The sequence below is a fragment of the Coregonus lavaretus genome (assembly GCF_964263955.1).
Source record: "Coregonus lavaretus genome assembly, chromosome: 15".
NCBI lineage: Eukaryota > Metazoa > Chordata > Actinopteri > Salmoniformes > Salmonidae > Coregonus > Coregonus lavaretus.
In genome coordinates, this window is record NC_140002.1 from 39,433,452 (window position 1) to 39,447,496 (window position 14,045).

The 14,045-nt window shown below is 48.0% G+C and overlaps 1 protein-coding gene across 3 annotated transcripts in view; it reads right to left on the reverse strand.

The window, feature by feature from the left end:
- Positions 1-2,880: 2,880 nt before the first annotated feature.
- The window catches only part of LOC311143215 (spectrin beta chain, non-erythrocytic 1-like), a 59,778-nt gene continuing 48,613 nt past the window's right edge, over positions 2,881-14,045 (reverse strand). The window contains exons 17-38 of one of the 3 annotated variants that reach the window (XM_084179018.1): positions 13,501-13,720; positions 12,782-13,318; positions 12,384-12,677; positions 12,087-12,233; positions 11,720-11,983; positions 11,347-11,577; positions 11,162-11,251; positions 10,760-11,050; positions 10,506-10,636; positions 10,151-10,355; positions 9,603-9,977; positions 8,961-9,205; positions 8,714-8,852; positions 7,707-7,791; positions 7,365-7,561; positions 7,078-7,217; positions 6,904-6,979; positions 6,376-6,465; positions 5,089-5,264; positions 4,608-4,781; positions 4,436-4,478; positions 2,881-4,345 (exon numbers count right to left, since the gene is read on the reverse strand). In XM_084179018.1, coding sequence (XP_084035144.1) covers positions 4,130-4,345; positions 4,436-4,478; positions 4,608-4,781; positions 5,089-5,264; positions 6,376-6,465; positions 6,904-6,979; positions 7,078-7,217; positions 7,365-7,561; positions 7,707-7,791; positions 8,714-8,852; positions 8,961-9,205; positions 9,603-9,977; positions 10,151-10,355; positions 10,506-10,636; positions 10,760-11,050; positions 11,162-11,251; positions 11,347-11,577; positions 11,720-11,983; positions 12,087-12,233; positions 12,384-12,677; positions 12,782-13,318; positions 13,501-13,720 — 4,366 coding nt within the window. In that variant the 3' untranslated portion in view covers positions 2,881-4,129. Of the gene's footprint in view, positions 4,346-4,435; positions 4,479-4,607; positions 4,803-5,088; positions 5,265-6,375; positions 6,466-6,903; positions 6,980-7,077; positions 7,218-7,364; positions 7,562-7,706; positions 7,792-8,713; positions 8,853-8,960; positions 9,206-9,602; positions 9,978-10,150; positions 10,356-10,505; positions 10,637-10,759; positions 11,051-11,161; positions 11,252-11,346; positions 11,578-11,719; positions 11,984-12,086; positions 12,234-12,383; positions 12,678-12,781; positions 13,319-13,500; positions 13,721-14,045 lie in introns of all 3 variants that reach the window. The other 2 variants (XM_084179017.1, XM_084179016.1) reach the window with 2 other exon arrangements.

Below are 14,045 nucleotides of genomic sequence, written 5' to 3' on the forward strand. Positions count from 1 at the left end.
ATGCTAACCTCCCGTTATTGTAACTATGAGAGGTTAGCATGTCTTGGGGGTATAATGTGCTGAAGTACAGAGCCACAACAATAAAAAAATGTTGTTGGTCACTGGCCCAATACGTTTGGAGCTCGTATATAGCACAGAATCCACACACAATCAAAAAGTACTGTTGTTTCAGTGATGGAAGTTGTCAGCCTCACCTGGGCACCATGCATCCCCCCGCAGACCCTGTCCACAAGAGTCCCCTTTCCACATCCTTTCCACATAGGCTGGTCACTGAAAACGTCAGGACTAGAACTCCAGGAACACAATTGTGTAAAAAACCAAATGTATTCTATACATGGATAACTTTAGAGAAATCTACTACCATCAAAACACCGTAACGATCACCGACAACAACTGACAGCGTAATAAATAACACCACAGCTGTACTTCCAGTTGTTTTCTTTTAAACCATGTTTTATTATTCCTAATATGAAGATACACAAGTCAACAAACATTATTTTCGATCTGTAATGAAAACGCTCCACAGCACACTGACATCTTGTGGAAGGGTCTGGTATTAGACATACCTGAAAATGGACAGCAGTTATAGTTGTAGTAATAAGTTCCAGCAGTAACAGTAGTAGTAGTAATAACAGTAGCAATAATAATAATAATAATTAATCATAGTAGTGGTATTAACAACTCAGAATTAGTTAAGTCACAGAAGGAACTTACATTCTTCAAAAAAATTAGAAATGAGAGTGGGTGGATAGGCTAATCAAATGATGCAAAACAGATCAGACCACTGCATGAGGAAATACAAGCCCCCGTGAGACAGCACATCTCCTGTGTAAATCTAGAAAAAGGAAGCTCCAATTTGCCATCAGTCCTCTCCTTAATGTATACTGTATTTATTTTCCTCTTCTAATAAGAGACCAAGAGACCATTTTAGGTGTTCCACTAACTTTTAAAAACAAAAACCTCAAAACCCTTTTAGGCTCTCTCATCATCATCAATAATACAATAATTTTCCGGTCAACGCTCACCAGTAGCACACAGACTGAACATCATCAACCCAAGTCTGGAACCAAATCACAACCAGCTCCACATATTTCTGCTTGGCTGGAAGACCAGAGTCATTCTACCTTAGTATATCGGAGTGTGTGTGTGTGTGAGCGAGAGAAAGAGATGGAGAGAAGGAGAGAAAGGTAGTGTGTGTGTGTGTAAAGAATGTGAAATAGTGGCTCCAAGTAACATGTCCTTTTGTATCACATGGCCAATTTGGCCAACTCACCTTAAGAGCCATTAACATTCATAAGAAGTCATACTAGAATGTACAGTGCTAGACTCATCTTCAGAGACTTCAATGGGCCTGGGGAACCTGCTCGTGTCTTGAACTGGGTCACTGTGGGAGCAGTTCAGCCAGTAGAGGGCTACACAAGCTACTTTTAGAAGGGCTGTGGCCGATCCAGAACTGACTGCCCTGGTAGTAGTTTGTCACAGTGAATACTGACAGAGCAACGCTCACTCCGTTCTACTCTGAGCATTGCTGACTTTGTTGCCTCATTGAACAGGTCAGCGGGCTTCGAACTGTGATTAAAGAGCCAGACAGTCAACTCAGGATACAAACCAAGGCAGACAAAAGCAGTCAACTGCCTATTCTACAACCTCAAGTATTATGGGCCACCTCCTGCTTATTTACCCCAAATCACACCAACTGTATTGGACTGAAAGGCCAATAGTTCAATAGTCTTGCCTGTTGGAAAGCTGCACATTTCTGACACTTAGCCACTTGTTCTTTCCATCTCTGGTTTAGGGTGAGCCATTGGTCATATAATAACCTAACAGGGCTTTGATACGCCACACCCTCACCCCAGACAAGCCTACCACTGAGTAACAGATACCAGTGTCCACAAGAAATGAGGCTCCAAGATTCTGCCATGTTTAGAGCCGTCTTATACAGAAACCTTCCACTCGTCTGACAAGAAAATACATCTCTCACTGTGCCAGGACTCGCTGTCTATATATCAATGTCATCTTCACTGTAATTTAATCTCATTTAACAATTTTTCTTTTTGCCCTATGTGAATTCTTTCCAAACTGCTAATGATACACCTGAGCATTCCTGTGTAATACTCCACCCTCCACAGCATGGGCTTCATGGTGTCATGCCATGCTATATATCGCTTACGCTGAAATCTCATGTACCTAGAACATCAAAGTAGATGAGAATTGGAGACAACAAGAAGGAGGAGACACATACAAGTACAATCCTACATGAAGTCATGCCACACATGGAGGAGCTCAAAGCTCTCCAGACTATTCTCTCTATCGTTTACCATCAAGTGAGGAAAGCGATCCATGGTTATGCCTCTTCCAATCCAACAGAGTTTTGCCTGCATTTCACGTCCTTCAATTGCTGCTGCGGCTGGGCCTGTCTGTATCTGCCCTATGGTACCCGGGTACAGAATCCATATACATACACTGTGTCAATGCCAAGGGGCACATTTGAAACATTCTTCTGAGATTTGTGACGCGAGCGAAAAAGCTTCCTTTGTGATTAAGCGCTATTCAAGGAATGACTAGACTAATAAAGGGTTAAAAAGTGGGTCTGCAGTAAGGCTCATTACTCCTCCTCTCCCTCATCCAGCACATCACATCCTGGTCCTCTAAACCCATCCTCCCCTTCAGTGCCCCGACCCTAACCCACCTGTAATGATCCCTCCACCCCCCTCTACCTACTAGACCACCCCCGACCCCATGCCACATGGATGTGTTTCTGCTTACAATCCTCTCTAATGTTGGGCACTGGCAGCGTTAAATAGTGTTAACTTGCCCCAGTCATCACATACCAAAACAACAGACAGAGCAGGAGGAAGTGAGTGAAGAGTGAAACGGAAGTCTGAAAATCATCTAGGAGAAACGTTTAATTTATTAATTAGCTATCCAATATTAAACCCCCCAAAAAACAAACAAGAATCCTTATAGAAAGCCATCCCAACAACTTCTTTGAGTGTGTGTATCTGTGTGTGTTAAGTCAAAAAAGCAGCATCCAACTGGACACGTCTGATTTAGAACAGAAACCCACAGCACCACAACTCTCACCCTCACTAGAAAACTACATCTCTCTGATTCAAAAAGAAACAGTGAAACTCACAATCAAAGCAGAAATAATCCCGCAGAAGAACAAAATCAAATACAGGTAAAATTCCAAGTTAAAATAAAACCACTTTAAATATATATCATTTTGCACTGGTGAAAATCACTTAACTGCACACTGCTAAAATTTACTGAGCTTTCTTAAAAAAACACCTCAAACTGAAAATGATACAAACAGAAACAAGACCAACATGGTCCCGTTAATTAAACCAAATTGTTGTTTTGCAACATGACTCAATACATCTACTGACATACTCTTTAAATAATTTATTTTTTCCCCCCTCAAGCTTGCAACAGCAAAAAGATAAATAATAATTATAATAACAGCAATAATATTGGTAATGTTAACGCCAATAGCCAACAAATGATGTGGTCCTTCCCAAGGGGGAGGGGGGAGAGAGAGAGAGGAGAGAGAGTCTGGGAGAGGGGACGTGGGGATAGCACCCTCTACCATGGTCCATGGTTTCACTTTTATTGGTAAAACAGCATTAGAGCAGATAGCTCATCTAAAAACTGGTTGAGGCAGAACTCATTTTAAAACAGAATCCAATGTGGGTGAATGGAAGATAATTTACTCTTAGAGGCCTCATAGCCTCTTGGCTCTGCTAATGCTAACCACCCCTGCCTCTCATCTCCCCAAAACATCTTGGTTCCCCCAGCGATGAGGTCAGAGTTCTTATTAGTGACTGATCAACAAACCCAGCTTATTGTCTGAAAATGCCATTAAAGCTATGGACAAGGGCTTACATTGGTAGGATGAAGCCAAATGTGAGAAATGGAAAGAGAGATATGAAAGGGAAAGAGAAGACAAACTGAAAAAGAGAGGGAAAGAGCAAGCTCTGTGTGAGCCACATAGTTGTTGACAAACTCCTTAGGACCAAGGCTGAGAGCGATGTGTTTATGCGACAAGAGTGCTTCCTTTCTGCCCGTTTCAGTTTGTTGGAATTTCGACAAATATCATTTTCCTTGATGTTGTTGTTCTCCAAATGTTTTATTTCTTCTTGCCAAAGAAGCTGAACCTCTTTTCGCGGTCCTTCTCTTTGCCCTCCTTGTTGCGCATGGTGACCCCTGCAGCCTCGGCTGAGCTGGGGGAGATGGGGGGCATGGTCATGGCTCGGCTCAGGGCCCTGGGGCCTCCAGGGGAGCGGTCTCCTGACCCTGCTGGGATGGAGCTATGAATGGAGCGGATCCACAAGGCCATCTCCGGCTGGGACAGACAACACAGGGTTAGTCCTCACTAGGGGGAAAACACCAGAGGAGCATCAGAATCTGGTTTGGTTTGAAATGTGACACTCACCTCATCTTTAGCTTGGAACAGGAACTCCTTACCGTCCCCTAGCCTGCACACACAACATTGAAGAGAAAAGTTGGGTCAGTATAGATGCACATCACAATCCCTTGATATTTAGTTTAGTTTACAAGACTATTCTCTATTCAAACCGTCATGTTTCCTCTCCCTCTCCTCTCACCGTAGCTTGAAGACGTGTTTCCTCTTCTTGTAGTCGTGTGCCACCTCACATACAGCCTCTCCCAGGCTGATGGGGACCTCTCCGTGGTAGGGGATCCCGTTGGAGGCGCTCTTCTGGTCCTTGTAGAAGCCAAGGCTGCCCTTACGCAGAACGCAGTACACATTCTGCCAGGACCTATGGGAAGAGAGAGAGAAGCTGTTGGCGGAAGGCACGCAGGCATGCGCCTGAATAGGTTAGAGACATCAAAGAGTTCATGGCGACACACAAAATACTATTTTCTTAATCAATAGAATACACATTCCAAAAATCCTACATCTATTTAACTTCTTATGTTGACATTTCCTTTGCTTATATTAATCCTATCCTTCAACAGATGAGTCTATATAAACTAGGGCTCACCATTTACCCTTCAGGGTACTCCCACTCTCACTCCAAGATGCCCCTCCATGCCCCCTGCCCCACTGCCGTCCCGATGTCTCACCTACTAGCTGCCTTCTTGGCATGCGACTCCATCTCCTGCTTGCGGTAGAGCATGCCCTCCATGGCGTCTGTGCCGGTGTCATCTCCCTTGCTGTGTAGCGTGGCAGACGGGTCCAGTCGTGAAGACGCCAGCCCGCTGTCTCTCCCCGGACCATTCACAGAGTCAGACTCAGAACCCTGTCATCCAAGACACATGGCAGTCAGGACACATGAACACAACGATTCTAAATTATTATTTTTTGTTTTACCTTTATTTAACTAGGCAAGTCAGTTAAGCACAAATTCTTATTTACAATGACGGCCTACACCGGCAACACGGACGACACTGGGCCAATTGTGCGCCGCCCTATGGGACTCCCAATCACGGCCGGTTGTGATACAGCCTGGAATCGAACCAGGGGGTCTGTAGTGACACCTCAAGCACTGAGATGCAGTGACTTAGACCGCTGCGGTCTAATACGGCGTAATACCAGTCATTGACTGTCTGTCTGAACTTGACAAAATGATCAACGCTTTAGAGACAACTGCTAAATGGCCATATCCATATGCATTATATGGTAGCTTTGAACAGGATGTAGAAAACACATACAGGACTACACAGAGACAATCTAACAGACGACAGACACATGGAGAACAGCTCCAACCCCACAGATGGAGGGTCAACTCACATCCTTACTGGAACATGACAAATGCAGCAGAAAGCGTTCTCATAATGTTGCTATGATACATGCTTGCTTTGTGCTCAAACGTTTATAGAGGGGGTGTGGCATTGTTTTCTTTGTTTCCTGGCAAAACAACAAATTCAATTTGAAAGGAAATCAACATTTCCTCTCGTCCAAAACCCTTTTCCTACTAACACCCAAAAACAAAAACAAAACAACCCCACCAAGCTAGGCACACCCCACCAAGGGACCTGCTATCTAGGGACAACAATCATCACATCATACTAACAAATGGCTTAGAACTGAAACTACTGGTCCTCTTACAAACACTCATGTCCTGGTCATTTTGAAGATGGGTACAAATGGAACAGCACCCAGAAAGGCTTGAAAGCCATTGATGCTTCTGTAGACACCAAATTATATCATGAATCTGTGTGAGACATGAATGCCTCAACAGCAATGGGACTGTGTGTGTTCTCAAAATCAAATAAAGCAATGGCACAGCAGTGCCAGAGGACGATGGCGCCCTCTAGTAGGTCATGCGGAGGTACTGCAGTAGCGCAGGAGCTGAGCGCAGGCAGTGATGGGGGGTGGGATGAGGAAGCTAGGCTAGGATAGGTACTCACACGCAGCGGATGCTTTGGCTTAGACACAGGTTTAGAGACAGGCTCACGTTTCTCTTTCTTTTCCACTGACACTGATGATACTGATAATGACTGCAGGTAAAGACGCAACAAGTAATTGTTAAGAAGTCCTTATGCTAGGAGATAGCATGCTACCCTATGCTAATGTTTTTGAAACAGACCCTGACACACACACGACAAAGGGACACACATATATATCATAAACGGGAAAACTGTGACTCACGTCTAACATGTACTTACAGGTTTGGCTTCAGTTGTGTCAAATACATTACATTCTCACACATAGAACATTTAAAATCTTTCATTCAAATCTCCTCAAACATATATGGACAGGACAACATGAAGAGGAACATGACATAAAACATGAAAAAACATTTTATACTGAGGTGAAAATCTGGAAATATTTCAGTCAGTAGTTTAATTTGAGTGTATTAAACAGGAGGTAAGAACCTTTGATTAGATACAGTATGACTCAATATAGATAAGCTCTCTCTCAATGTTCCCTCTCACCTGTGAGGTGTCTTGGTCGCTGTGGACTCCATTCACTGATACTGACTGGTTCAGTGTGGTCTGGTCTAGGCTGGTCCTGGGTTACACAGAAGGGGGAATGAGCTTGAGAACGACATTGAGGGGGGGGGGGGGGCATCAAATATCTCTGGTTACTAGGATTCCCTCCAGTCTTACCTGGCATCATGTGTTTCGGCCTCAGACGGGGCCACCTCTTCTGTCAGGGGTGGTGTGGGGGTTCGTCTCGTCCTCTCCTCCTCCTCCCTCCTCTGGATCTCCTCCTCCTCCCTCCTCCTCTGGATCTCCTGCTCCTCCAGCTGAAATGGAAGCCCAGGTTAGTGGCTGTTTGGAGGAGACATTACCCTACCTTCCTAACAATGCCAAGTCCATGCATTCTCCCAACTCCTGCCAAGGTCCAACCCACCACCTTCCCATCTGCCCCCCCCTGTCCCTGTCCCCCTCACCGTGGTGAGTTTCTCCAGCAGGGTGAAGCGTTCCTCCCAGCCGACGGCCAGCTTCTCCAAGGCCTCGTGGCGTTTGATCAGGCTCTCCACCTCGTCCACGTTTGAGCCCAGCTCTGCCCCCCGCACCAGGGGCTCCTGGCCTGCCAGCCATGTCTCTGCCACGTACGCATCCCGGCCAAACTGCAGCACCTCCAAAACTGAGACAGAGAACAGAATGAGTAACCATGAAAAACACAAAACACAGCTGAAACACATACCAAACACCCTAACTAACACTCACGTGCTAAAACATACTAACACAAACAAATGAACAAAAAACAACACACCCTGAAGTCCACATACCTATCTGGAGGTGGTCCATCTTGTCCTGCCACTTGTTGTTGATCTCGTCCCTCTTGCCCTGCAGCTGGTCCAGTTTCTCCCGGATCTATGGGATAGTCAACAGGCACGTCAATAACATCACATGAACAAGCTGCATAAGCCACAATACACACTCGGGGACAATGCCCACCGGCGACGATGAGACAGCCTACAGGGAGGTCGTCAGTGACCTGGCAGTGTGGGGCCGGAACAACAACCTCTCCCTCAATGTCAGTAAGACTAAGAACTTAAAATGGTCCACACACCCGCCCATGAAGCAGGCGCGACAACATCAGGAGGTTGAACAGGTTTGGCATGGGCCCTCAAATCCTCAAAAAGATCTACAGCTGTACCATTGAGAGCATTTTGACTGGCTGCATTACTGCTTAGTATGGCAACAGCACCGCCCTGGATCGCATGGCGCTACAGAGGGTGGTGCAGACAGCCCAGTACATCACTGGGGCCGAGCTCCCTGCCATCCAGGACCTCTATATCAGACTGTGTGAAAAGGCCCAGAAAATCGTTAAAGACTCCAACCACCCAAGCCATAGACTGTGCTCTCTGCTAACTCTTTTTACTCACCACATATGCTGCTGCTACGGTTTATTATCTATCCTGTTTCCTAGTCACTTTATCCCTACCTATATGTACATATCTACCTCCATTACCTCGTACCCCTGCACATCGACTCGGTACTGGTACCCTGTGTATATAACCATGTTATCGTTACTCATTGTGTATTTATGTTATTATTTTTCTATATTTTTCTTTCTGCATTGTTGGGAAGGGTCCGTAAGTAAGCATTTCACCGTTAGTCTACACCTGTTGTTTACGTAGCATGTGACAAAATTGGATTTGCATAAACACACCTTTTACATAAACACACCTTTTACATGAGCTTTTGTCCTAATCCCTTGACTAAATCCAATTGTGTGTGATTGATTGGAGTGTGTGTACAGTATGTGATGTAACGGTGACATGGCCCATACCTCATCAGCTGCATAGTGGTTGTTGTTGATGAGAGAGTGTCCCATCTCATTGCAGGTGGTGAAGCTGTCTGCCCGGGTCTCGATCTCGGACTTGATGTCCTGATGGTTGGCTATGACCAGCCCTGCAGAGGACACGTCCCTGACAGAGAGAGAGAGGATGGGGAGGGTGGGGGGGAAGACAGTGTTAAACCTTAATAAAACCAACATTGGAGAACAATGGCATAACAGAGATATGGTCAGGTCTCACCTCGGGCTGTCGTGGGCGTCGATCTGCAGGTTGACCCCGTCCATCCACAGCATGAGGTCACGCACCATGTTGACGAAGCGGAACTTCTCCACGGTGTCCAGCAGGAGGTGTCGGCGAGCCTGGCTGGCCCCCAGCAAACCCTCCCAGGCCTCAGTGACAGAGTGCTCGCTCCGGTGGATCTCCTCAGCCTTCTCCCCAGCGTAGGCCTTCTGCAGCCGCGCTGCGTCATCCTGCACCTGGTTCACCTGGGGGTGGAGGGGGCAGACGGGTCAGAACGGATCCTGAAAACCATTAACTTGCCACCTTATGTGCCCTGACACATTTCTGATACCCCCAGTATGAGTCTGAAAAGCAGCCCTTACAATGCATTAATTCTAATATTCTACTTTGGGATGGTGTGCAAAAGTGCGTATAATAACATTATTTCTCCCACTGGTGTTTCTGTAAGTATCCCTGTACTCTCGTGGTATGGTGCCAAGTTAATCCAATTTAATGCAATATCTTTATTGTCCCAAAGGGGAATTCCAATTTAATGCAATATCTTTATTGTCCCAAAGGGGAATTCCAATTTAATGCAATATCTTTATTGTCCCAAAGGGGAATTCATTGTGCAGCCAGGAGTTTAAAAGAGCAGCAGCATACCTGTCCGCTGAGGGCCTGGATGTCGTGCTCGTAAGCGGTGTGCTGTCGGTGGAGGTGCTGGACGGTGTTGAGGTCACGGCCCAGGTCAGATGGCAGCGCCTCCTTCTTCTCCCGGACCCTCCCCAGAGCCTCGCGGGCGTCCTGGTGGAAGCGGTGCAGCTCGTAGGAGGCGGCCAGCATCTGGGTGCGTGTGTCGATCAGCTCCAGCAGGTCGGCCCACGCCTCGTTCAGACCGTCCTTCCACTCCGCCACGCTGGCGTTCTCAGGGTGACCCGACTCGATGAGGTCATCGGCCAGACCGTTAACGCCGTCCACGCGCTCCTGGCCGATGTTGCTGGTGTCCCGAGCAAACTCACGGAACTTGTCCCGCAGCATCTGAGAGGAGAGAGGATTCATTTATGGATAACAATCACAGGTTATTATCATACTTCCTGAAGGTAGCTGACAGAAGAAAACAATTGTTGGTGAGCAATTAGTGCCTGTGTGTGTTGTTTTACTAAGTGTGTATGTGTTTGAATGTATGAGTAAGTAAAAGGAAGGCCACTCACGGTGACATGTTCGTAGTCCTGTCCCAGCTCATGGGATCCAGCCACCACCTCCCTCTCAGCGATCCACTGCTCCAGGTCGTCCACCTCTCTCTTCAGCTGGGTCAGCCTCAGCCTCTCCTGCAGACGCCCACGACGCTCCTCAGCCAGGTCCTTCAGCCCTGCATACAGCTTGTCCACCTGGGCTTGCCGTAGGTTAATACGCTCGCTAATAGTGGGGAATGAAAGAGAGAGTCAGGCCAGTTGTAATGACAGAGACATTGTGACTGTAGTTAAATAATATTGTGAAGTGGCATTAGTTTGATGTATTTAGTTATTAACTGCCCCCCACCCCCACGTTAACCCCTGTGCCCTTCACCTCTCTGGGTGTTCACTGGTCATCATGGTACGGCTGCTGTTGGCCAGCTGGTGGATGGTCTGGGCGTAGTCCTCCAGGGCCTGTTCTAGCGTCTGGTGCTTCTTCACCATCACCAGAGCACTCTGCTCATCCTGGGTCACACACGTTACAGAGATGGAGTTAGCACCATTAAGCCAGAATGTGTGCAGAATGGACATCTTTAGCATCATCATTAACACAGATAGCGCTTAACTTCCGCCTGTCTCTCCTCCCACCTTGGCCTTCTCCTCTGACATCATGTGTAGCTCCTGCTCTCCCATCCAGGCCTCGGCCTCGGCAGCGTCAGTGTAGAACTGCTGGGCGCGGTTAGCCTCCACCAGCCGGGCATGGCGCTCGTCTGTCTCAGCGATGAGCTGGGCCCAGGAGTCCCGGAGCTCCACCAGACGGCGCTCCAGAGCAGACTGCCTCTCCCCGTCCACCTCCTCCTGCCCTGGGGACATCCCCCGGCGGTGGGTCTGGATGTCATCAATACGGGGCTGGTGGCCCTGGATCTCCTTCTGCAAAGTCTGGGAGACAAAACAAAGGTTTAGCCAAATGCAACATCTCCTTTCCAGGGTTCCATTATTTTCCCTCCTACTGTCCAGACTCTTCCCTAAATTCCTCCCTCATCTGTGTACCTGGTTTTTCTTGATGAGCAGCTGCACACTGGGCAGGTCCTTCCCATGGTCTGTAGATGTGGCCAGGGGCATCCTCTCCTTCACCCATAGCTAATTGACAGACAGACCGGAGGAAAAAGTGCATTAAAAGACGATGACGATTCTGTACAACATCTCTGTATTTAGAGTCAGGTGGTCCCACTCACAATCTCATCCTCCAGGTCTCTGTTGAACTGGTGGGCCTCCTTGGATGCCAGCAGTTGCTGCCTCCTCTGGTTGAGGGGGTCCTGGAGCTGGGAGAAGCTGTCAGTGACACGTCTCTGCTGGCTGTCCACCTCCACCACAGCCACACCAGCATCCTCCTGGGACAGCACCAGGGCCTGGGACTGCAGCGACTGCACCTCCTTCTCACGCACCTCCATCTGGTGCTCCAGCATCTACACAGGGACGAGGAGGTAAGCATGTGCTCTTTTATTTTGATAGGGACACTTCTCCTTTCAAATGGTCACAAAGGAGTATGACAACTGAGAACTTGGTGATAAAAATGGTGCTTGGCTTAGACAGTATATTGTCACTCACCTGGTGCTTCTTGAGCAGGATGTTGACGGAGGTCAGGTCCTTGCCGAAGTCGTCGCTCTGCAGCTGTCCTGACAGGTTCTTCAGCCACACGTCCAGGGCAGAGCAGCTCTGGGTGAAGAGCTCCGCCCTGTTGGCATCGAAGAGGCACTGAGCCTTGGTGCGTGTCGTGTTCTCTAGCTCTTCCCATTGGCTCTGCAGGCCCTCCAGAGTTTGCTGGACTACAGGCTGCAGCTCCGGCTTCTCTGTCACTAGGGCCAGGCCCTCCTAACAGGGGCATGGGGAAAGGGGTCAGAATACTGGCACCCACATCTTTCTGACTTCTTTTTCCACTTATTCTTTTCATAGAATAATCGTTTTATGATCATACCTTATCAATCTTATCCAGCCAGTCTTTGTTGGAGGCCAGCTCAGCCATGAAGGCCTGGTGTTTCTGCCACTTGCTGTGGAGGTTCCTGGCCTCGTCGTACGACATGTCCTGAGCTGTCAGCATCTTCTCATTGATCCACAGAGTCAGCTGCAGAGAGAGAGAGGAGAATGATTTTACTCAATGCATGTGCCTCAGGTGAATTCCTTTGAATACTGATTTGTTTTCTTCTTCTGACTACAAGACAAACAGTGAATCACACCACCATTATTATAGAACAAGTTAGTTGGCGATTCGTACCTCCTGTCCGTCCTGCAGGAAGTGCTGAAGTTCACGGTTGTCCTTCAGTTTAGACAGGAGTTCATTTGCATCTTCCCTATTCTTCTGATGTCTCTCCTGGATGGAGTCGGCCTTCTCCTGGATCTTGTCAGAGTTGGCATTAAGGTCTTTGACCAGGCGGCGTCCGGCCTCCACCACGCCTGTGATCTTCTCCTCGCTGGCCTCCATGGTGGTCAGGAAGTCCTCGTGCTTCTTGATGGCCTCCTCTGCCCCCTGCAGGCTGGAGGGCATCTCAGTGTGGGACAGCACATACTCCTACAGAGGGAGAGAGGGAGAGAGGGAGAGAGAACTATTAGTAACATCATCAAGATAGACAATAGATGTGTTTGATTCTTCTTCACTGGTGTCCTGGTCCTCACCTGGCTGTTGAGGAAGCCCTCAGCCTGCTTGACGTCCCTCAGGAAGGTCTGGAAGTCGAAGGCTTGGGCCAGTAGGCTGTGGCGGTTCTCCCACATCCGGCGCAGCTCGTGCCAGCCGGTGTCCAGCGCCTGCAGCCTCTGGGCCAGGAACATGTACTGGGCGTCCGTCTGGCCCTGGGTCACCTCATCGCCTACTGCCCGCATCTTCTCATAGTCCTCCTTATAGTTGTCCACCTCGTTCTTGATGCTCTCGTGCTGGGTGAGCAGGCACTCAGCCTCTGGCAGTGAGGTGGGGATGTCCTCGGAGGCCACGGCAGTCTGGGTGCGGGACAGCCAGGACTGGAAGTCATCCAGGTCCCTGAGGAAGCCCTGCAGCTTGCTGGCCTCGCCCAGAGACTCCTCACGCCGCTTCATGGTGGCGTTGAGCTCCTGCCACACCTCCTGGATCTCCCCCAGGTGGGCAAGGATCTCCTCTGCCTGGTCCGGGTGCTCCTCAGCCAGCTTCTCTGCCTCCTTCCTCAGGTCGTCCAACTTACCCTGAAAAGATATAGAAAATAAACAATGGTGTCAGCAACATCATATGGCATAAAATGATACAAAGTATTGATGTGAACCAATTAATGACTCAACTGATCATCCCTATAAAACATTATCTGATGCTGTGGTTTACCTTTGTCCACCTCCATAACCTTTGACCCGTCTCCCTGCCCCTGCCGTACCTGAATGGCCTCCAGGTCTCTCTCCATGCCGGTGAGTTTGCGCTGCAGGGCCATGACACCAGCCAGGTCGTTGCCCAGGCTCTCGGTGGACTCTATCACCTTGGTCTTCTCTCTCATCCAGGTCTGGATCTCGTTACACTCCAGGTGGTAGTTCTGGATGTTGAGGGCCGACTCCAGGGCATGTTTCCTCTGGTCCGCCAGACGCTGGAACTCCTTCCACCTGAGGACCAGAGCAATGGGAAGTCTCAATTACCTGTTCCCAGTGCTCACTTCATACAGTGTATTGGCTATGTATCAGAGGGTTTTTCATGCGAGTGTATCAGACCTGGGTTCAAATATCTCAAAGTATTCAGATAGTAGTTGAACATTTTAATGTATTTGAAAATACTCAAATACACTGACTCAAACACACACCAATGCATTTCACCCAGGTATTTGAAAATTCTCTAAAATACAATTTGGTAGACTATTTGGTTCTTACAAATAACCATTCAAATACTCAAATAAAAGTACTTGTTTTGGGCTGTGTATTTGAAAATACTCAA